Raw genomic sequence first — 23,060 nt, 5'->3', positions numbered from 1 at the left:
CGTGCATCGCTTTCCTGGAAATAAGAAAGGGCAGTAAAATCGTGTTGCTGCGTTGTGGTTGTGATAAGCTTTCATTTCCAGACATTAACGCGATTCTGCGCCGTACATTCCTCACCACCCATCCAATCACACGCCCGCAAAAACGCACGTGACTTTTATTTCTCTTCCTGAGGTTATGTGAATGTTCTCTGCATTTGTTCAGGTCAGTAGTCTTTTCAATTTCCTGTAGAATTTTATTTTTATCTTTGCCGTGCTTGAATAACGTGCGTGCGTGCATGTGTGTGTGTGTCCCAGACATTTACATTTACCTTATCAGACATACCTCGAGCTTAATCTCGATTGAAACAAGGAGAGGACGACATAAAAGGTTGATATCAGATCAACGAAAGTGGATCTTACATTGAAAACCCTTTCAGGTGTAGCTTGCGCAGCACTTGTACTTATTTTAAATAAAAAAAAAATATATAAAAAAACCCCCAAAAAACCCGCAATACCTGCCGTTCCTTTCGCTTGATTTTTTTATGTCGATTTTTTTTTATATAAAGATATATTTCTCTCGTCTATTTCTCTCCCCTTTGCATTCCTTTCTCTCTCTCTCTCTTTTAAATGAAGTTATTATTATTATTATATTATTATTATTATTATTATTATTATTATTATTATTATTATTATTATTATATTATTATTATTATTCCACTGCCAAATAGATTGTTTCTGCCCTATGCTCCTCGAGGAGTACAAGTAATAAACAAAAACTGCCAAATAGCAGCAAACAAACAAGACAGTCTAATGTGATCGTCCCAATGACAATCGTGCTAAACAACCTCGCTACCCACCACACTGACGACCACGCGGTTTCAAATGTGAAAGCCTAACAAGGATCCTTTACACTGGTTGAACCCTTCTCATCTTGCTCTTTATACATCAGTAGCTAGACACGAACTTGACCGTCGCAACTAACTTTGAAAAGACGGAAGCGACTCTCACTTAGTCGGTGTGATTGTGGAAGTAGATACTATCCTGGATAGGCAAATTGAACGTACCGAGTGAACCCGAGCTGACGCCCAGAAGCCTGGCAGCTGAGGAGCATGGTTCAGAACTTTCTCAAATGTCTGATTTTCATGTTAAAGGTTGATGCGGGACTTCAGCCTGCATGCAGACAGCTTTAAATAGCTAGCCAAGCATGAAATTAAGCTCAAAGTTGTTAGCAGATAAATTAATAAAGCATAACCTTGTTACTGGTTTGCAACACAATTAAGTGTGTAGCGATTTTTTTTTGTCGGGGGTGGGGAGGCGGGTAAGGCGCCCGTTAATTGACCTAAATTTTAACTTCTTATGTCATTCAAGATCGTAACGAATGCGAGAGCTTGCAGTACATTAAAATAAGGTGGTATGTTAATTAAAATCCAGTTTCCTTTCGTAGGAAATGAGATCATGACCTGTTATCCAAAATACAGGAGGGAACTGCGATGTTCAAAGCTTTGTATCTCATGAGCATAATGAGATTTGTGAGACTAGAAGCCATGTAATCGTCTACTCTCGGTCAAGAAAAACTAATTTGTGCACTAGCTAGGAGTCAGTGCTGCTGATAAAGTTAACAAACCACGCTTAAAAGTCGATACTCATCAGTTCTTCTTCCGCAGCACATATTTATATTACTGACATTGCTAGGGACATTAGCGAACGAGCGTCCTAAGGGCTTGCCTTTCTATTTATGACAAGTTTTGAACAGGGAAATCCCTCATAAAAAGAGAATTACTACAGAATTACTCGAGAGGAAGAAAGTTAACTATTTTAAAACTTTTTTCTGATTCTTAAAAAATCCTATTATGAATAGCTGACTATAGACCGATGCTAATGTTCGTAGCTTCCCCGTCCTTACCTACACTTTTTCCACATTTTTCCACCTGTAAGCAACAAAACTTTCACACAGAAATCTACAAAATACAAACTAGTGTTAGAAAGCCTTGCACTAACAAGACCAAGTCACATGACACGAACAAGAGCCCTTGGCACGGTGTCACTGACATCTTTTGTTTGTAATTCCAGTCAGCGCAGGCGACTGGCAAGGTAACTTGTTAAACTGTTGTCTTTTCTTAAGAGAACAAACACCGAGGACAAAAGAAAGATGGGAGCTAAGGAAGCTAACACCCCTGAGGGATGTAAATATTTATCTTTTCAAACAGACGGCATCGGTAGGAACGGATCGGAAAAAAAACACGGCCCGCCTATGGTGCCTTGCTGCTACTGTTCTCTTTGTTTGTGTGCGTGCGCGCGCGCGAGTGCGCTCCTTAGACACAAACAAACACACAGACCCCGTAATTCTAATATATGATCAATTACAGTGAAGATAGACTGGACGTGCTTGTCATTTCTCTCTCCCCGGTCCAGACTTTTCTAGGTACCATGGCGTCCGCATGCAGTCAGTCGGTCAGGGACTTCACAGATGAACACTGTAGCAGTAGTAGGTCAGAGTTCAGCTGAGGTCATAGAAACTGACATCACAAGAGAGAATGACGTCAACCAGTTTTGACGCATGTAAGGAGGACAAGCAGACGTCTGGAAGAAAACATGGAAGCTTGGAAGTAGTCGTGTGGAGGAATGGAGAAGCTGACATTAATTTGTGTCATGCGGAAATTACTTAATTAGCCGTAGAAGAAACCGAGTCCGTCGCAAGTGCCTTCAGTAAACAGGACCAGCTGTGGCGGACATGACGTATTAGGTGTACTGCGAACAAGACGGCTGAAGCAGCATGGCTGAGATACAGGCAAGTATAGTCAAGTCATGCACGCCAGCCACAAGGCTAATGATCTGTATAGAAACAGCGCCTTAAGTCGCCTCTCAGAGTAATTCTTAATTATCTCATACCTGACTCCTCGACTTTCATGAGTGTAATGGTTTCCTTTCATCTGAACCGGTTATTTTAACCTCCAAAGTTCTTGGCCTGTTGCACTACTTTTAGGATGCTTTTAGGTTGATAGAGTTTGAAAAAAATTAACTCAAATACGTGTTTTGTGTCCATGACTAAGTTAAAAGATTATATGGTCTGTTTACACGCACTTCGATTTTACTTTGTATGCGATCTGTTTACACATGCAACAATATTAAAATAAAATTATTATTATTATTGTTGCACTCCCTATTTTACAGTGGCATAATGCGCTGTACAGGTACAAAAAATTACAAATATACCAATATAAACTCAAAAATAAGACAAGCATAAATCAAAACATTGCAACATAACAATTAGAAATGGAGAGAAGAACAGCAGAAAAGTAAAGGTTTGAGAGTTCGTAGTCAAATGAGGAAAAGAAAGGTTGGTTTTCATATTAGGTTGGAAGATTGGAATACATTTTGTGGGCCAATACAGTGAAGAGCAGAGTGCAATGGTCATCAGTTCCTGGATTGTAGGAAGCATCAGTGAGCATGATAGAACACCCATGGAACAGGAGGCACAAAGGGTACTAAAAATACTTTTTGTAAGTTCAGTCAACATCCTTTATATACACACGCATTTGAAATGCAATCAGAAGAAAGGACAGAGGAGAATGTAGGTTATCGGAGAGCAGGGCTGGGGGAGGAAGATTGTACGGCCTGCAGGGAAGAAAATGAAATTCTCGGTGAAGTGAGGAACATTTAATCCTGCAAAACGAAGAAGTGCAGACGGAGTTACGAAGTTTCAAAAGAAGCAACGAATACACGCAGTCTCTCGTTCTCTCTCACTTTCCCATTATTCTCTCTCTGTCTCTGTCTCGTTTTCCTCTCTCTCTCTCTCTCGCGTGCAGCAGCACGTGTTCTGAAGCTCATTGATTAGTCTCTAGCGAAGCGACGACCTTTCGCGTGGAAAACCTCAATTATTTGTCCAGTCGCCTAAACATCACACTCATCTGTCTTGTGAATGAATTTTGACCACTTTCATTACCATCGCGATAATGAAATATTGCAGACGTACGGTCTTGGCAAACCGCGGTGCACAAAATGGATGTTCTACGCAAAATTTCTGTTACCATTAGAGAAGAGAGAGAGGGGGGGGTAGGAGTGAGACATAAGTCTACTGTATGTCTGGCAAGTATTATCTGTGCATACATTCTTTCCTCTCGTTATAAATAGTAACACTGTCACTGTGAGAGTAAGAAATTTATGTACCGAAGAAGGTGATTTGTAGTTAGGAGTGTGTGGGTGGGTGATATGTTTGATGAGCACAAACTTGTATTACTGGACTGCTGGCAGACGATTTTTTCCAGTTAACCTGCTAAAACGAGGCATGAGACTACAAAGCTTCCGGTTTAGTCACATTCTTTATTTAGGCTCGCCGAGACTAACAGCGGATCACTTAGCAAGATGCTAAGCGTTGGTCTTGACAGACAGCAATCCACCAATACAAGTCCTTGATAAGAGTGTGTATGTGAGAGAGAGGGGAAAAGAATTTACGTGAAATTTCTTCCCTTGGTTTTCTCAGGATTGAAGTATTTTAGCTGGTTACCAGACATTTAACCTAAACACGTTTGTTCCCGATCGCTCTTGTACGCTAAGTTCATAAAATTGCCGATTTTTTTTTTTTTTTTAGTACATTTCTTCGTGTGGGTGCGAGCTCAATGCTCGTTACAGGGAGAAAAAGGGAAATAAGCTTTTGACAAGTGAAAAATGAATTTATGACAGACTTTTCTCTTTGTGCTCTTTCGTTCGTACTGTAAATTTTCCTGGCAGCGACTGTTGATGGACTCCCGTTTGGATTTTGCGATGGACTGTATTTCAATGGAGGGATTTGCCTCACTTCCATCTCCGAACTTTTTCAAAATCTTTGCGCAAGTGCTGCGTGCCAAATAGTCGTGTTCACTTTTCTAGATGAGATTTATCAGTCTATCCGAAAAGAATGGTGAGTGAGACGACAAACTATACTTTTGTAGACAAAGAAAAATGGACCGAATCTCGAATCTTATCGAACTTCAATTCTCGGCGACACGATGATAAGAGTTTGGAGAAAATAGACAAAGTGTAAAGTGTTTACCATGACCTGAGCTACTGAGCCTCAGGTAAATAACGTTATCAATATTTGCCATAGTTTAGGAATATATTCAAACAACTTAGCTAGGGCTGATCATGTATTGCATTTTTTCATAAAAATAAAATTTTGGTTTCGTCGAGGCGAGAATCCGTTGGTGTAATTACTAGTGCGCTCGATCTGGAAGGTCGTCTTAAAACCCTTACCATCAGCTCTTCTAGAAGAAATGAGACACAGGCACAGAAAGTTATGAAAGTCAGAAGTGCTGGCAGATCTTCCAACTGTTGTGGCCATTGATGATGAATCACATTTTGAAAAATCCTGTGATCTTTGAATGAAACCATCTCTAGCAAAGTTGATTACTTTTGGCTCAGACGCAAAAAATACTCCTGCCACTGTTTTGTTCCAGAAGATGGTTTCCAGATGGGGAAAGTATTACATTCTAGTGCTCTTAAAGTAGTTAGCGGCTCATTAGTCGATGAGAGGGTCTTATGATCTGAAGGAGTCAAAAATGAAAATATGTCGTTTCTACGTTAAACAGTTCATTTGTTCATATTACAGTAAACATAAGGCTGATAAGTTTTGCCTCACTTAAATAGAAAACGAACGGCAAAAGATACTTTAATGAAAAAAAAGAAATATATACTTACTTCAAAGCTGTATATTTTTTCTGCATTGTCTCTTTCTTAGTCACGTAGCCTACATTGTCTCCTACTAAAAAGATTGAATTTGCAAAGCACACTTCGCTGCCTGGATGCGAACTCGATGCGTAGTACACGAAAGACTACAAACAAACCGACAGTCTCATAAATTAAATTAGCGTCAGAACAGGACACCATGGCAGGCATGCACTAAGTGTGTGGATGAAGATGAAGAACTGAGGACTGAGCGGAATGGTACGTGTGATTATGAAATAATTTCTTAAAAGATGTGCTTTGCGGCCGGATATGAAAGCTTTGAACATGGACACATTTTGAAAAAGAGGTGCACAGAATTTCAAACAGTGAGACTCCAAGAAGGAAAAGGAGTGTCTGCCAAATTTCTCCCGTCTGGTGCGTGACATACAAACAGACCGAAGAGGACTCGGGTGGTAGGGCGTCAGGAGCTCAGACGGGTATGCTGGGGCTAGGTAGGGAAGACAAGGGTAGATCTTGTAATCGATGCGAGAAAGAATTGGTTGTCAATGAAGCTCGTGGAAGAGGGGGTGTAGGTGTGTAGCATGATCTCTTTTTTTTTTTTTTTTTGCCTAGGGAAGACGACACAGGCGGCATTATTTTTATCCCTTTGAAGTTCCTCCAGTATGTGGTTTGGGAGATCGACGAATAGAGAGTTGCAGATATCCAGCAGGACAACTCAAAAGCACACATAAGCCCTTTAGTGGCAGAAGCCGACAGAAAGGGTCGGATGTGACTGATCCTGCAAAGCTCAAGGAAGATGGACTACAGACTACATTGACCGAGACTCAAGAGATAATGATACATCGATATTAACACTATGGTCTGGGAACGAGAGATGTTCACCCCAGAGGAAATAAAAGTATTGATGCACTCTGTAGACACGTCACGCTCTTTCACACAGTGATAGTCACTCTTATATAGTGACGTACACTGTGGATACTACCTCTTCTCTCATATTGTGACGTACGCTGTAGAAAATCCGTTCTATCCTATAAATTGGTGTACTCTTCCAGAATTACTTTTATCCGGCAAAATCACGAACTTGTATTACTGGACTGCTGGCAGACGACTTGTTTCCAGTTAACTACTAAAATGAGGCAGGAGTGCATAAAGCTTCCGGTTTAGTCACATCCTTTGTTTAGGCTCGCCGAGACCAGCAGCAGAGAACTTCGCAAGAGGCTAAACGTTGGTCTCGGTAGATAGACAGCAATCCACCTATACACGTCCGTGGGCAAAATACAACAATCATACTCGCGCCTCCCGACATCGTATTTTCAGAAATAACTAACCCTAAGCTTCCCCCGCAAGTCACGTGACATTAGTGTTCTCGGGGATCAACAGTAACGGCGGCCACAATCAAGCGCCAAGCGTCTCGCTTGCTTTCGCGCCCAAGAACACGGCGACGAGATCGCCAAACTTCATTTCGTGCTTCGGCGATCGCCTGTTTGTCTTGCCAAATAGAACGGCAGAACAATCGGCACGCATTCACGAGTTTTGCATTTTTGCCCCACCTCACGAAATAACTCTCCTGCAGTATTTTTTTCCATTCCTTCGCCGACCGAGGTCAACAAAGCGATCAGTAGCCCAGTCCTCTCTGCTGTTAAATTCTTAACACCGCACAAGCATTTCCCGCCAGGGACGAGTTTTACGAGGCATCTTCCGTGGACGGAGGAAGGGAGAGAAAAGTTTAAAGCTGCTGGGCAACGACAGTGTCCTGGTTCTTCTTCTTCATTGTAAATGTAAAGAAGGCATTACCGTGATTTGGCAATCTTTAGTGCACCGGGAGACATCCGTCGAACTAGAAAAGGAAGAATTTGTCAGGGTGGACACACTCGAAAACCAGCAGCGAATGCCAAAAGTATGGATAATTCCTAAACGAATGACTAACCTTAAGAATACAATAATAAAAATGATGTAATCCTCCAAAAATAGTCTACGTATAAAAGCACTGATCTCAACGCAGAGGGTCAGAGGGAAAATGCATGTATCCATGATGTGATCAGATGCAGGACTGTTCGATGCCACAATCTGTCGCAGTGGGTGTTGAGATGCAGGGCTGAATGCTTTGAATGCTAGTAGTAGGTAGGATCAGTTGTGGGGAACTGTTCACAGAATCTGTTGCAGTGACCAAGTGAGTGTGTATGTGTAACCGTCTTCGCGAAGAAGACCCTTTCTCTTGACCTCCAGTTATTTGTACCACCGTAAGGATCTCCTAGAGCTTATTGCCTGAAAGGAGACGATAAAGAGCAAAGTAAACCCACTAAAGTGCAAAAGACGACTTGCTGGTCGATAAGAGTTCCTCACGTTTTATTTTAGGCTGATTTCTTTAAGTCATTCAGTGAGGAAAGGCTTGATGAAATGAGTCTGATCAAGTCGAAAGGCTTTTCTTTTCGCTCTAGTGTGCAGAACACCTAATCTTGTACAATTTTTGCTTTTCTTTTCGAAACTGTATGCAGTCACAAAAAGGGTTCACGTATAATGATAACAGTATAAAACTTCCAATGAGGTTAATATTTTCACACTTGGGGTAGGTTACATACGTATTCTGAGACTGACATTTTCGTAAAGAGTTAGCTGTTTTTCTAATGGAAACTTCATTATCTAAAAGATAAACTACTGTAACTCCCCCACCCCCATATCTCTCTCACACACACACACGAAGCCAAACATTTATAATAAGAGGAAATAAATGTGAATGGATTATTGCTTTCTCTGAACTTGCCGCTCTAGTTGCCAGCCAGCATCACACAACGGCGCCCGAGCAACAGGTGGCTGCAACACGCTGGCCGGACGCAGAACCTGACAGCTGGCAGGGTAGGGGAGGGAGATGGGGAGGAAATGAGAGAGAGAGTAGGCCAAGGGATGCTCCTGAATACATACCTGGCGCATCCTCGCAACCAGGCAAGGCTTGAACCGTGAGCGGAAGTCTGCTAAGTGGAAATAATATTTCTCGTGTCAAGGTAAGAATTTACTATAACTCTTTCTCTCTCTGTCACGGGAACCTTAAAGAAGGCCGTGGAAGAGTTTGATTGTGTCTTGAGGGATTGAGGGGTGATAGTTCGCTTAAGATCATAGGGAAACAGAATGCACGCGTACACGCAAAATCATGGGTACTCACGCCTGGGATACCTTACCATTTTCTTGTACTCTGACATTACAAAATCAAGGAGTTCTTTAAAAATTCCCTCCACAGTCGTGTTGTTTTCTTAGCCTTTCCTCAGCTGGTGCGAACTACAGTCTATCTGCACTCAAGTGACCTTAATTGGACATCCTCTTTGTTTGGGTTCCAGGACAGCCTCAGATTATTGTTTGATAAATATGGCTTTTTGCCCTAGGTTTTATCTTTCCTTTTAAAACACTGTTTAAAAAGCTTGGTTATGCAATTCAGGAACATCTGTGAGCACGTGCATAACCATGCATATGTGTGTTTTAAGCCTCTGGACCACTTTCACATCATTTTTGTAATAGAAAGATGGCGGGTATGTTTGAATAGTGCAGAACGATTATGCACCGTCTGGCGCCGCTTTGTCTAAGTCCACATATGTTTCTGATTTTAAGGAATTACAGAATATTCTCACATATCAAAAAGTTGACAAAGCAAAGCGCCCTCCTGCGGGGATTTTAATAGAAACTTCTCTCTCACACTTCTCTTGGAGGCAGAAACAGTTCTGATACCAATACACGCATCCCTGTATCATGAGCGGCGGATGTGTGACAGATGTAGCCAATGGCAGAAAATAGAAGAACTGTCAGCCTGCGGACTGCATCTGCACTTCTTTACTGATCCCATCATGGCAATCTCCAAAGCACACTGAACTTTTTTATTCTTTTATTCGATACGATTTCCGTAGCTTTCTCTCCCTCTCTCTCTGAAGTAAAACATACATTATTTTCAGTTTTCACTTTAATTTTTAATTCTTTATGTTTTGAGAGATATCCAATTGTCGTTCGTTGGACCAGCCAAGCATGTTTTTCTTATTATTATGCTTTAAATTATCGAAATAACATCACATTATCAAAGGAAGAATTATTTACATCAATACAGACCTTGCAAATTGGATTTCACATTGTCTAGCTGCCAATGACAAACAGCTGGAAAAACAGAAATGACACAGGTGGGCCAGATGTGATTGGATTTTTGTTACAAAGCGTTTAATAAAAACACTTCGAGTGAGTGCAAGTGAATAGATCCAAGGAGGTAGTGTTTGAATGTCAATAACGAGAGGACAAATTAATCCGCGATCGGCTCTGCCAGAAGCTTCACGTCGTGTGAAAAGAACAAAGGTTTTCTCCAGACCTACAGTAGCTGAGTAATTATCCTTTACTTGACAAGTTCCTCTCACAATAGCAATCCGCTTTTGATTGATTGTAGGGTGCGTATACTTGTGTGTGTGTGTGTGGTGTCTATCTGTGTGTGCTCGCGTGCAAAAGTTATTAAACCGAGACAGATCGAGAAATCAAACCAAGGAAAAACCACCAAGCATCATACCGACCCTATACCGAACTGAGTTATCTCTGAGCGGAAGTCTGTAATAATCGCTTATCCTTCCCCCCACAAGATGGTCCACCATTGGCGGCAAATTCGCCAGTTCGCTGGGGAAATCACGTTTTTCTGGCAAGGAAGAGGCGGTCGATGTCAAACTGCAGAAAATCCTACTTCAATGAAAACCACACACCATTGACTGCGACTGGAGACTGTAGCGGAGACAGAAAAATCAACTGCTTGTTAATTTGTCTTTGGGCGATTTCACGAATCATTGATTGCCAGACCCAGTAATCAGCTGCGTTCATTTTGTTGTTAGTGCATGACCAGGGAGGTTAGTGTTTATTCGTTTAGTTTGAAGATATGTGTGTGTGTGTTTCGCGCGCGTGCGTGCACAGACCCCGATTGCCCGATTTGGGAAAAGTTCGTTTAGTCTTCCTCAGTTTTAACTCTAAGAAAGACTGATTGCAGCGTTGCGATAAGATGACATACACACTTACATACAGGAGGAGAAAGATCTAATTATGACAACCTCATGCTTGAAGAACTGACTTATTTCCTGGATAATAAAGTCGAGGTGCTTAACCGCACTCAGTGCCCAGAAAGTGTACTTTAAGACGAGCGCATGCTCGGTTCCATTGGGACATAGCCAGACTCAGAATGTTTACCTGATGGCAGAATTTTCAGGGAAACATGGAACAAACCCAAAAAGAGATTAGGAAATTAATTTGGGAAATCAGCAATTAAAGATTATTATGGGTTAGAAGATCTTTAGCTTTTATTTATTTGGGTGGTGGAGGAGGAGAGGTTGTTTTAACTTTCATCGTTGGTGTTCTCTCCGCAAGCTAATGAAAATGTTTATGTTGGAATTTTAATCTTTGAGGTTCTTACTCGCTGCTCTCTTGACACAGACAGGATTAAGAGTCTGAAAGAAAATATAACATAACCCCAGCAAAGAGTCGGAATGAAGTTTTTCATGGGACGCACTTGACTTTGTGTTAATTTCCCAGAAGCAAGGAAACATTTCGTGAAAACAAAAATGATTTAAAAAATAATCTCCAGATAAGAAGAAAGCTGTTTACATAAATATCAAGAAATGCAAAATGAAAATTTCAGCTTCGACAGACAGCCAAAATGAATCAATAATATTATTTATTTATTTAAATGTTTTTACCAACCCAGAAGCTCAGCAGGACCGTTGTAAGGGACTTACTTCCCTTCAGATTATTCACTGGCAGGTCTGCAGGCTCACAGTTCTCAACTTGTTATCTTGGAGGCCGCTGATATCTGTCTGTTCAGGTCTTTTGAATATTCTATCCATTACTTTAGCAAACCTTTCTTTGAGAAAGTGACTATTGCTATCTTTGACCACAACCCCTGTTTTGACCTTTCTTTCTGAGGGTCATCAGTGTTTGATATCATGTTCTGCAGTTACCTAGTGTCGTTTCCTCCTCTATGCTCTATTCAGTTTTCCTCAGGTGCTCTTCTTATCTCTCTGTCCAGTAGCACTCTTCTGGAACCCAATACTGTGTTGTTGCTCCCTATTTATCTTCTTTCATGTGGCTCGTAAACTTGATCATGACCATCCCCTCTCCAAGTGTCAGCTCTCCAAAAAGGATAAACAAGAAAGAACAGGCCAGCTTGGTCATGACGAAAACATTTCCAGCAAAGAATAAATATTTACACAACAATGTAGACCTCAGCCAATCGTGAGAGCTCTCTCGTGAAGGTTCAAGACGTTTCGAACCATTTCCGAAGCAACAAACGCAGACCCGAAAGCTTGCTGGCCTTGAAAATGATGAATTTAATCGTTCTTCAACAGCATCCTCCACCTTCTCTTCATAGAAAAAACAATTTCAGCATTTCGGACATGTTTACATGAGTAAGGGCAGGATGGCTTTGTCGATGCACTTTCTCACTTTCTCGGTTTTGCTCGTTGCTGGCATGGAGGAGAGTAAAAACTATGCAAATTAATAGCGTTACGCGTTAAGAGCTCTATCCAAAAAATAAAATAAAATAAGTCTGTGCATGTCAGACTCCCTCGGGGAGTGACAAGGCGCGACTAACAACATTACAGACCCTACAGTCTGCCAGCAAACCGTTGGCAATGGCACCGCATGCGGACGATAACTAGCTTCTTATCGTATATGAAATGACGCTGAGCTAAAAGTAACATCAAGAAACAGTTTTATATCTTTTTCTTTTCCCGCATGACAAGCTTTCCAGGGCATCCTATCCCAAACAAACTGCGGCCATTATGAGGATGATGGACCGAGTTATTGCGCTTTTATTGACAACCTCGCCGGGCTGGTAATACAAACTGACACCAAATAGATCAAGGTTGAAGGGTGTGAGAAGCAAAGGTTGTGCGCATAAACTTAAGGTTGAGGGCGAGATAAGCTTGGCTGTATACACCATTTATTATGACAGCAAATGGATCTGTGAGGCATAAAGGATCATGACAAGTTGAACGTCTTGAAAGTATGGATTTGTACTGATTTCTTCCTATGGCTTGCGGTCTCTTTATGATTTAAAAAAGGGTATTTGTGGACTACCCGATGAGGATTAAAAAATGGTTTGTATCTATGTGATCTGTTCTTCGATTGGAACAGTGGCATTGGCAGCGTGGTTTACAAGTTTTGTTGTTGTTGTTGTTGTTGTTTTGTAATGAACCGAGCAACAACCGGTTATATTTCATCCTCCTTCACATGGCATTTCACAGACAACGTGTTTTCATATTTTACTTGCGTCCGTGTGTGTGCTTGCGTGAGAGAGAGAACGTGTGTATGTGTAATTTTTTGTAATGCATCATGAGCGTGTTCATAGTGCTTAAATATGGCGCTATATACGTTATTGTTAATTGTTATGTGGAGAAATCATTAAGCACATTAAAACAAAAGAAAAAAATGTATTATCTTGCATTACCAGTTGATAGCAATAACCACAAAAATAAAGATCATGCAAATCCATGAACGCAGTTCTCTCCCTTCCTCTCTCTCTCACACACACACCAGAAGCTGAGTGATCTAAACTACTGCCTTCGGACTTCCACAAAGAAAAAAATAGAACTGTTGAGAGAAAATAAGAAAGCGGAGAGGAAAGGGTGGGCGCTGAAACGGCAACAAATTACTACACGACCAAAGGCAACAATTGTCGACAGCTCTGCGCGTCTTTCGCGAAATAAACTCGACACTATGACAGGAAGGAAGCCTGCAATCCCCTGGCCAGGAAGGGAGTTCTGGTGGTTACAGGGCCCTCCCTGCCCATCACGTGTCTCAAGATTTGGCCGAGCAAACACCGCCTACCTGCGGGCCCAGCCTTATGACGTCATTGCACATCCGGGCACAGAGGTGGAACTTTCACAATAGAAAGTGCATCTGAGGCAAATTTTCTTCAGAGTGTACGATCAAAGGAAGCGCAGTCATTCTCCAAATTGTAGCTAATTAGAGCTTCGGCAACAAGTTTTTGTCTTTTCGACCGAAGACAGATGACAAATTTCGAGTGTTTTTTGGTTTGATCAGTTCAATCAGATCGAGTTGCAAATGTCAAGCAAGCCTTAGAAATGAAAACAATGAAGCTTTAACAACGCAGCATGACGTCGTCAGTATGTGTGAAGCAGACTTTAAAGACTGAAAGAAGCACCTGCTTCCTATAATATATATTTAGAAGAGTTTCGAGTGTACAAAAGATATGGTCATCTGCGAAAAGTTTGCACGTCGCATTTTCAGATTTTTTAAATTTATTTATTTTTCTTCGCTAACCTCATCCATAGCTATCATTCTGTAAAAATTTCCACCCCAACACAAAGACACCTTTCTGGGTGATCAATTTTTGTGCCGGTTTCAGTAGGTCGTTGGCGTGATTATGACCTCATAGGCCACACTTTCATTCTTAAGTGGCTGACTCATGAAAACTCTCTTTTGCTGCTGATGTTTAAGGATGTAAAAAAAGGGTGACTTAGACAATGCCAGCCTTTTGTTTCCACTTTCAATCTCAGCTAGAAAGTTTTAAAAAACACACACAAGAAACAAGAAATTAAAGTGAAGTAAAAGACCCTGGTGTGATTCTCTCGCAGGAGAATGTTTAACTAGATACAGGTCTGTCCGTTCTTTCTTTAACCTTTCCTCATATTTTTGAGCGAGATTGTTTTCTCAGTTAATTAAGTTGGTTTTTGTCAAGAGTTCGCTCGTAGCTTACAACCGTAGAAACTAATGAATGTTAGCATGTAATAAAGTAAAGGAAGTGTTAATTAAGCCAGAAGAGGAGGTGAGGTGAAAGAAATGGATGATAGGGCTGTCGGGCCAATTCATGAGCAGAGATAATACATGAAAGAACGATGGCGTAAAAGCACGCATAGGACGTTCCTCGTCTGCTTCAGGGATCGAAATCTCGCGAGATAATGTGTTTCCACAAAAAGATGTTTCCACGCCACAAGTTGCAAGTACTTCGGTCTGTCACTTCAAATACCGAACACTTGACAGGGAAATGTCCAGCTGTCTCTGTTTTGTGCTTTTGCAGTCTTTTTGTTTTGTTTGTTTTGTTTTGTTTTGTTTTGTTTTGTTTTGTTTTGTTTTGTTTTGTTTTGTTTTGTTTGTGTGTGCTGCCTCTGGCTCTTCATCTTTTACCTTGTTAGCTCTCCACATTTCTGTACATAATCTGTGCGCATATCATAGAGAACACGCGCCTGAGTATTAAAACGTGCATCACGTGCGTGCAAGCGTTTGTGCGATTATGCGTGTTGTAAATTTTTGTGAAACTTTGGTGTCTGCGTGCGTTTGTGAACTGTAAAGTTGTCAGGACATTAAAGAAGCCATAGAAGCACCTTTATCATTTGACAGAAGACTGATCTCCGATGAAAGTGTGGCTTTGTTATTTTGTATTAAAAAACTCTTTCCCTCTCTCTCTTACTCACTTGCATTCACGCACACATAAACCCCATACACCCACAGAATCCCCCCAACACGCACACATATACAACAATAAAAACATTTGAAAATGAAAAGTCTCTCTTACTCTTCTCTCTCTCAATCACACAAGCACACACGCACACCCTCTTTTTTCAGAAATAAAAGTCGGACATTTTAAGACTCTGCCAGAGAAGAGGCTTGTCCAGAAGGAGAACCATAAAAAGAATTAGATAAGGTGTCTGAAATAAAATGGTTTTGAAAATGGATGCGAGCCAAGAAAACGTTATGAACAAGGAAGGAGAAGGACACCAATTTCAAATTACTTTCCCTGGCCATTCATCAAGGTGCACCCGGCGTGTGTCAGTCTCGTGGTCACTGGCATCGGTGACATCATTTTGTGTCTCGTGGACGGCCGAGCAAAGGCTTTTAATTTCAGGGAAAGCCAGACGAGAAAGAGAGTGAAATGAATCGAAAAGGACAAAAACTGAAACCGGGGAAAACGTTTAAAATAAAGGTCTTGTGGTCAGGATGAATTCTACCGAAAAACAATTTTGGACGAAAGCCTCGAATAACGGTTCCAGTATCTCAGCACGTGGATTGTAATTCTATAAATCACGTGGCAAAGTTTGAATCAATCACAGACGACAATGGACATAGTGAGCCGTGGAGATACTGTTTTTCCTTTGTGGTTAACGAAACTGTATATTGTTTCCTATATATGTTACAAAAGGTCATACAGGCAAGCTAGCTACTTCTCACACCAGACCCAGTATCTTTCGACGCTGAAGATGTATTACAGATCTTCAGTCTTAGAATGGTTCTCGATAAGTACTGGTAGACACAACAGCTCTTCCAGCATGTCTTCATAGACTTCGCGAGGGTATTTATCAGATTATAATATGCAGCATTGGAAGTTGTCGATAATAGTCTGGCTACAGCGCCGAGGACTGATTTAGAACAACGGATGGAATTCGTTGACGATGTCTACACCCTTCCACAGTGTTCAAACTCTCTGTGAAAAGAATGCAGACTGATATATTGCAAGGACAGGAAAACGTAGACAGGACTGGCGGCAGGCCAATCAAATACTTGATGTTAGCCGATAACATTGATGGTGTAGCTGGCAAAGAACAACAAAGCTTGCAGTAGATCACTCCAGGACACATCATCAGCTTACATCAACGAAGAAGATTAAGCCGATGACCAGAAACACCAATGGTGTCAACATAGACATCTAAGTTAAAGCGACATGTCAGAGAGCTCTTCAATGCTTCAAATAATTAGGATAAGTGGTCTCATATAGTGTCTCGAAGACAAATATGCTCTCTACACAGAATACCCGCTTGTATCAAACCAGTCTGCGACGATAACGACATCTCCGACTTTGGGCTAATACTCTCAAGTCATCGCCATCTTCCTATTACCATGTCAAGTTTTGACTTGGATGTCATGTTTGTAAAAGAGAAAACTAATTATAGAGATAAAGTCCTGCTTTGTCGTATCTTTACTCCTCTACATCGCTAGTCCACGAGTAAGAAAGTATAAAACTAAGTTATGCAAATGACTCGGCCGGGCAGACATCTTGGCCACCGAGGCAAAGACGCAAACGGACGATATGTGGGTAGTCTGGACAATCCTGCAGTGACCAGCAAAGGAAGGCAAGAAGGAGGGGAGACCAAAGATGTAATGGGAGGACAACATCTGAGAATGCAAGTACTGAGGTTAGCAAATCCCAGAGTCTCAGTCTATCTCTTGTGCAGCCGTAAACTCAGAGAATAAAAACTGTTATCTGCTACTTTTGTCGGCGCCATTAACGTTTCTTAATGACACGTCGATTATTTTTATCTAATTCTTTTCTATTTGATCTTTAACTACCTCTTTGTCGTTAATGTTTTATTCGTGCATTTTCTTAACCGCGTGAACGTTTACTTTCTTTCAGGGTTAATTGCGAATTAGGAAACAAAGCGAAGGGAGGGGTGGAAGGCACAAGAGATAGATGGAGAGACGAAGAGAAAGGGACAAATAAATGTCAGACGAGGAAAATTATAAAATAACAAGCGGTTACGATCCGGGGTGAATTTTATTTTGCTCCCGTGCTTGTACCAAGCACACAGCAGGGTATGGACGCTTGGATGATGAGTAACAACTTCCCTCGAAAAAGAAGCATTTTACTTTGGTGGGCCATCCCTAGTTCTCTTTGTCAGCGAAATCGCCCCGGGGACCGTCCGTGGCTGTCCTCGATGTTTCGTCGCTGATTTATCAAGACTTCGGTGTACCCAGTCCCAGGTCTACTTTGTCTATGTCTCGATCTGCTTCTGGCTGTCTGGGAGACGCCAATGTTTCCCAGAGAAGAATAGCTTCTCCCAGTTGTCTCGCTGTCAGACACAACATTGTTGGCAGTCTGAAGAAGCTCAAGGTCTCTGGAGATGATCCGGAGGTATCTTGCTATCCCAAGGGGTTGTTTGGCCTCCAATCTATAGCTACATTGCCCTTCGGAGCTCCCTCTATCGAAAGAAAGCGCAAGACGTAGACCTCCACACTCCTCTACACTATCCTTCGATCTCACTGGTGATATTTGGGCGTCCATTTTACGATTCTCTCTTGGTTTCAAGATGAATAATCACAAACGACTCTATTTTTGTGACGGGGTGGTCTAAATAAAAGTGACAGTACAAACAAATATCTAACTTATTTTCTATGATTATTTAGACAAAAGTTTTCGTTTGATTTGCAGATGACCTCTCAACGCACCTTCCATCGGGTGCCCATTCGCCAGACGGCCTTGGCTCTGATTGGTGAGCTGGGATCGGAGAGCAACGCGCATGGCGTGGCGCGCATCGTGCAGTCACGTGACAGTCGCCGGAAAGTGTTATGGAGCCTGCTGGTGCTGCTGGGAGTTGGGGCCGCCATATCGCAGCTCTCCAGTCTCGTCCACAAGTACCTGCAATACCAGGTTGGTCAGAGAGGCCTTGCTGACATCTTGATCTGGAGGATTTTGTGTTCTTTCACCTTCCAGTTCATAAATATTTCCGTTTTACCACGAACTATCTCTTGACTGCTGACGGGCTGCCGAGACAAACTCTTATTTGCGAAGTTGTTCGCTGTCAGGTCTCGGTTAACCATCTGTGAGTGTAAAACTCGGAACCGCGAGAAAATTCTTAAAGTCAACAGTATACTTACTATAAATGTGTTACTTAGTTACATTTTCTCTATTTCATTTTTAGCAAATTTCGTCGACCTTGACTTTTCAGGACGAAAGAGCCAATAAACTGGATACACAATAAAGCTTCAGCTTTTGTACCTCAGTCAACACGAGAGCTCGCATCGTCTGCTTATCTTTAATGCTGATAAATGATTTAATGCTGATAATGCCATCGTCTGCTTATCTTTAATGCTGATAGTAAAGCGGAAAGCAAATTTGGGGAACTGGCCTCGTTTTATTATTGGAAAAATGTTTTTATCGTTGAAGGAGCCGTGGCGTGCGGAAAAGTGACTGGCTGCCATTCTATGTTCACTCACAATGACAGAACGACATTTCAGATTTTCCTGTCACTATACATACGTTGCTTTAGGTTCGCATGTTCGTAACTACACACTGAATATAACTTGGCTAAACTCTTCTGCATTGTTCGCTGGCTCCGATTCATTATTATAAATTTATTACAGATAATCAAACGAAATTAACAAACAGGTGATCGTCCACGCAGGTGTTTCGTGAATCCTTTGAACCTGTGCGTCTGCATAGTGAACTACAATGTGAAGTTTATTCCCTACCAGCACGCGTCACTGATGATGATGATGATGAGGAGGAGGAGGAGGAGGAGGAGGAGAAGGAGGAGGATTTCACTCTTCAATTTTTGTTGTCTTTAGAAACAAACAAAAAAATCACGGAAAATATATTTTCTGACATTTATATTCTTTTTATTCATTTTCTAAAACATTTAGCTTTTTCTTTTCTTTAAGATTGTGCTGTAAATTAATCCATTGTTCACGGGACAAGAAAAAAGTGTCAAACTAGATATATTTCTGCCGTTATTTATTTCCACACATTTACAGGGGTGTTTTAATGAATGTCAGAGGTGGTAAAGAGCTAAAGTCTATAGCCAGAGTTCTCCGCCTCTGAAGATCTTCGCGTTTCTTATCAACAACCATGTTTTTTTCTGCTTCCTCCCTCCGGGACCCACAAATTGGACCAGCCACTTTCATGGTCTAATAAATGCGACAAAACACTGCAAGCTTGGGGATCCGCATAATGTATTGCCTGGTGCTCATAAAGTAAACACCCGGGCGTTTTTACGAAGTAAAACACATAATAAAAATATATGATTGATGACGCCATCGGGCCAACAGATGACTTGTTCACCGCTAGTGGCTTTTCCCTCTGGTCGAGCGCCAACTGTTCGCTCTGGGAGGTTTCTTTGTAAACACAGAGACAGGGTTTTTGAAGCTTGACTTTACGGCCGCTAGGTCAAAGGTTTTCTGCTCTGATTTAGTTTCTGGGAGACGTGTTGGGCTCCCTAATTTCTGAATCCAATCCGTCATTTGCGCACAGCTATTTCTAGAGCATCAAGGTTTTCTCTCGTTCTGTGTCTTTGACTTATGGCCAGTGACATTCAGTTGGATCTTTCTACCGACATGCATTACCTTAGCAACTGAGAGGAGGCAAGGCTCAACCGCAACAATTGCAGTCAAAAAATTTAAAGCGCCCTATTTATCACGCATATTTCTAGGGGGGGGGGTTCATTTCTCGAGTTGATACAATATCTTAGACTTATTGAAATTTTTACAGCTTGAACTAATGTTTGCATCAATAATTATTTATAGCATAACCTTCGTCTTTTCAGAAGGTTTGCACTTTCAGGTACGGTTTTGTTTTTTCATTGGGAACAGGAGGTACAAACTGTGGAAGCAGCCATTTCTGAAAACAGCTGCTTTAGTTCCCATCCCCTACCCAGGATTATCCCTCATATTACGTCCCTGTAGAAAATATTCAATCACTTTTACCTATATTTGTAATGCAATTTAGTATGTGTCATGAGCAATCAAAAGATAAAAAAAAGCTTGTTATTTTTCAAGACTACTACAATCTATGATTCCGGCGCCAGAAGGACATATAAGAGAGGAAGAGGGAGAAATAAAGATAAGGACAGAGGAGGAAGATTGCAATTAGTTGCACGAAAAGATATCAAGTGGGTCGTGCCTCAAATTTAAAGTAAACATGGCTGCTTGCCAGCGTTAGTAGCTTCTTCGCAGGAACTGTTTAGGGGTAGACATCATGTCAGAAAACAGATAGAAGTCGGGCAATACGGCAAAGTAGCGATGAGAAGCAAGGATCGAAAGAGAAAGAGATTTAGGTATAAAAAAAAACTGAGAGAGAGAGAAATAAATTAAACGAAAGAAACAGAAATTTAGAGGGTAGAGAGAGTGTACAAAATATCGAAAGGCTATTTCATCTTCTATTTTAATTTTCTTGATACACTGCTGTTTCCTTTCAATGGATAGTTTTCCCCTTACATTAAACTAACTGGTCTTGAAGCAAGCTGGGGTGGTAGTGGTGAGGCGTGTCACGTGATAGTTAATGTCGGAAGGAAGTAGCCCTAACAGCATGAGACCAGTCTGTGCCAAATCAAGGACCTTCCTACCCTACAGATCCTGGACTACCAATAAACCTTAATTAACACCACCAATACAAAAGCAGAGAGTGAGAGAGGAGAGAAACTTTGCTGATGTAACCAAGTCTGCTGTTCTGGCTCAACAACCTACCCCACTTTTCTCCCGTCTTTGCAAAAAAACACCACCACCACCACACACACACAAAACGAGATTCTGCTCCACTTGGGATGGTGAGCTGTTTTCACTCGACAGTAACTCCATCAGTCTGCACGCTCGACTGCCATCAGTCTTGCTCCCCCGCCAACCCTTATTAATACAAGCTGACTCAGAAGTCTAACACCTGGCACCTGGCAGCACTTGGAGAACTAGCGAGGAGCTGCTGTTAGCAGGCTGCCCTTCCAATATGTTGTGTTTATATAAGTTGTTAGTCTTCCTTTATCAGTGTATGCTCAGCATACGATACTCCGCTCGCCGCTCCGTCATTCCGTTTACTGAGATTTCCATCCGCTAGCGTCAAGCTTACTCTCCAGATGTACATCACTCAACTACAACATCAATGCTGAAAAATGGAAACTAATTTCTAAAATTCTGGGTCGAGTTTGACAAGAGCTTATTCTTTATTTTTTCTTTCTTCATTTTTTTTCTTTAGGTCATTGGATGTAGGATAAAGGTATTGGTAGCCTCGAACGAAAAATCCGTTGGCCACATACGTGGAGTCTGTAGTAATAAAGCATTGTGTACTCTGCGCCATCTCGCAGAACCAGGAGTTTATTTTTATGAGGCGCCTGGTAATCGTACACTTAATGCCAGCACTTCATGTCTGCCAAACTAACTGATCGTTGCTTGAACAGAACAGGCAACAATTTCACAAGGGCTGCGCAAAATATCCCAGGGATGCCAACTCAGCTCTGCATGAGTGCGATTTGAATGTTCACAAACCGAAAAACAAGAGAAAGAAGAAATAGAGGATTATAGAGAAATAGAGGTTACGACCACGAAGAAGCAGGATAGATTAGACACCAGCTGAGTTGTTTATTGCATCTCCTCCTTTGTTCAAAATCTTTCGTTCCATGACCTGTACAGAATGCCTAATGAAACCTCCGGCCACTGTGTCTTGCCTTTTTGCCTTTTGTTCCATTTACGCATCTTCCTTCAGTTAGAGAAAGTTCATGAGCTTTTCTTATCAAAGAAGGTAAAAAAATTGTAGCATCAAGCTCATATATGGTGGTCCTTCTCGGCCATTAGCAACATCTACGGCGATGATAAGAGTAAGAATAGAAAGAACAACAGCAACAACAACCACAGCTTCTAATGCCGTGGTGCGGTTCTCGGTGAAGCTCGATATTTTCTGACGTCGAACTCAGCCTCGTGTAATCTGAGGTGTGCAGGAGGTAGATAGGAGGTATACGCATGCTTCCCCCTGACGGCATAAGAGAGCTTCTAGTAACTGTCATTTAGCTTCATTGTGTTCTTTAACATTCAAATCTTTATATCATGTATACAACCCTCTACAGTACTGAGAGCAGAGTGAGATTCAGTCAGCAATCTGGAACAGCAGAGTTTAGGACCGATGACAAACAGATGATGTTCGTGCATGCATGCGAATGAAAAAACCCTCTCCCGAGAGGGATTAAAATCAACATTTAAGTATAGTGTCTGCTGTTTTATTGCTAACACGGTGTTGGTAAAAATAATGTTTTTATCAGTTGTATAGAGTATAGTGTTAAACATGCACTAACTCTCTTAAATGCACGCACGCACACACACATACATATAGTCATAGTGTGCTAGACAGGTTTTAGTGACAAGCAAAAAAGACACTAAATTTTTTTTTTTTTTGCTTCAAATGCCGCCAGGTCGTGGAGGTCTCCGAGATCCAAGACGGCCACCCCGTGGAGTTCCCCTCCGTTACAGTGTGCAACATTGAGCCCATATCTTGGCGCAAGCTGCGGCATCTGATCGCTTCAGAAGACGGCACTTCGGACGTCATGCGCTGGCTGCTGTTCCTGGAGGAGTTCCACTTCGGGCCCCAGCAGCACCACCTGCGCTCCATCCGGGCCTTTCACGAGAACGTGGGGAGCGACGCGGTGCACGTGCGTCACAGTCTCAACGAGTCGCTACTGCACTGTACCTTCAACAAGGCGCCGTGCTCCACCGCCAACTTCACCACCTCCTTCGACGGCAACTATTACAGCTGCTTCACTTTCAACACGCAATCCACAAACACCTCCAACCGACTGATCGTCCACTCCACGGGCCCGGAATACGGACTGAGGTATGGTCTGGAGAAAGGACCGAGATAATATAGTATGGATGATGGGCTGAGCGATGGTCTGGAGTAAGGACTGGGGTGTGGTCTGGAGTGAGAACTGAGATGT

General features: G+C 41.9%; 1 protein-coding gene across 5 annotated transcripts in view; it reads left to right on the top strand.

Annotated features, from left to right (window-relative positions):
- Nucleotides 1-23,060, top strand: part of LOC112569792 (FMRFamide-activated amiloride-sensitive sodium channel-like) — a 33,806-nt gene that overhangs the window by 2,619 nt on the left and 8,127 nt on the right. For 3 of the 5 annotated variants that reach the window (XM_025247706.1, XM_025247709.1, XM_025247708.1), the window contains 2 exons: nucleotides 17,804-18,022; nucleotides 22,539-22,957. In XM_025247706.1, the coding sequence (XP_025103491.1) occupies nucleotides 17,804-18,022; nucleotides 22,539-22,957 (638 nt within the window). Of the gene's footprint in view, nucleotides 1-2,509; nucleotides 2,768-17,800; nucleotides 18,023-22,538; nucleotides 22,958-23,060 lie in introns of those variants that run through there. The other 2 variants (XM_025247705.1, XM_025247707.1) reach the window with 2 other exon arrangements.

This window comes from Pomacea canaliculata, linkage group LG8 (assembly GCF_003073045.1).
Source record: "Pomacea canaliculata isolate SZHN2017 linkage group LG8, ASM307304v1, whole genome shotgun sequence".
NCBI lineage: Eukaryota > Metazoa > Mollusca > Gastropoda > Architaenioglossa > Ampullariidae > Pomacea > Pomacea canaliculata.
This window is presented reverse-complemented; position numbering and strand designations above follow the sequence as displayed.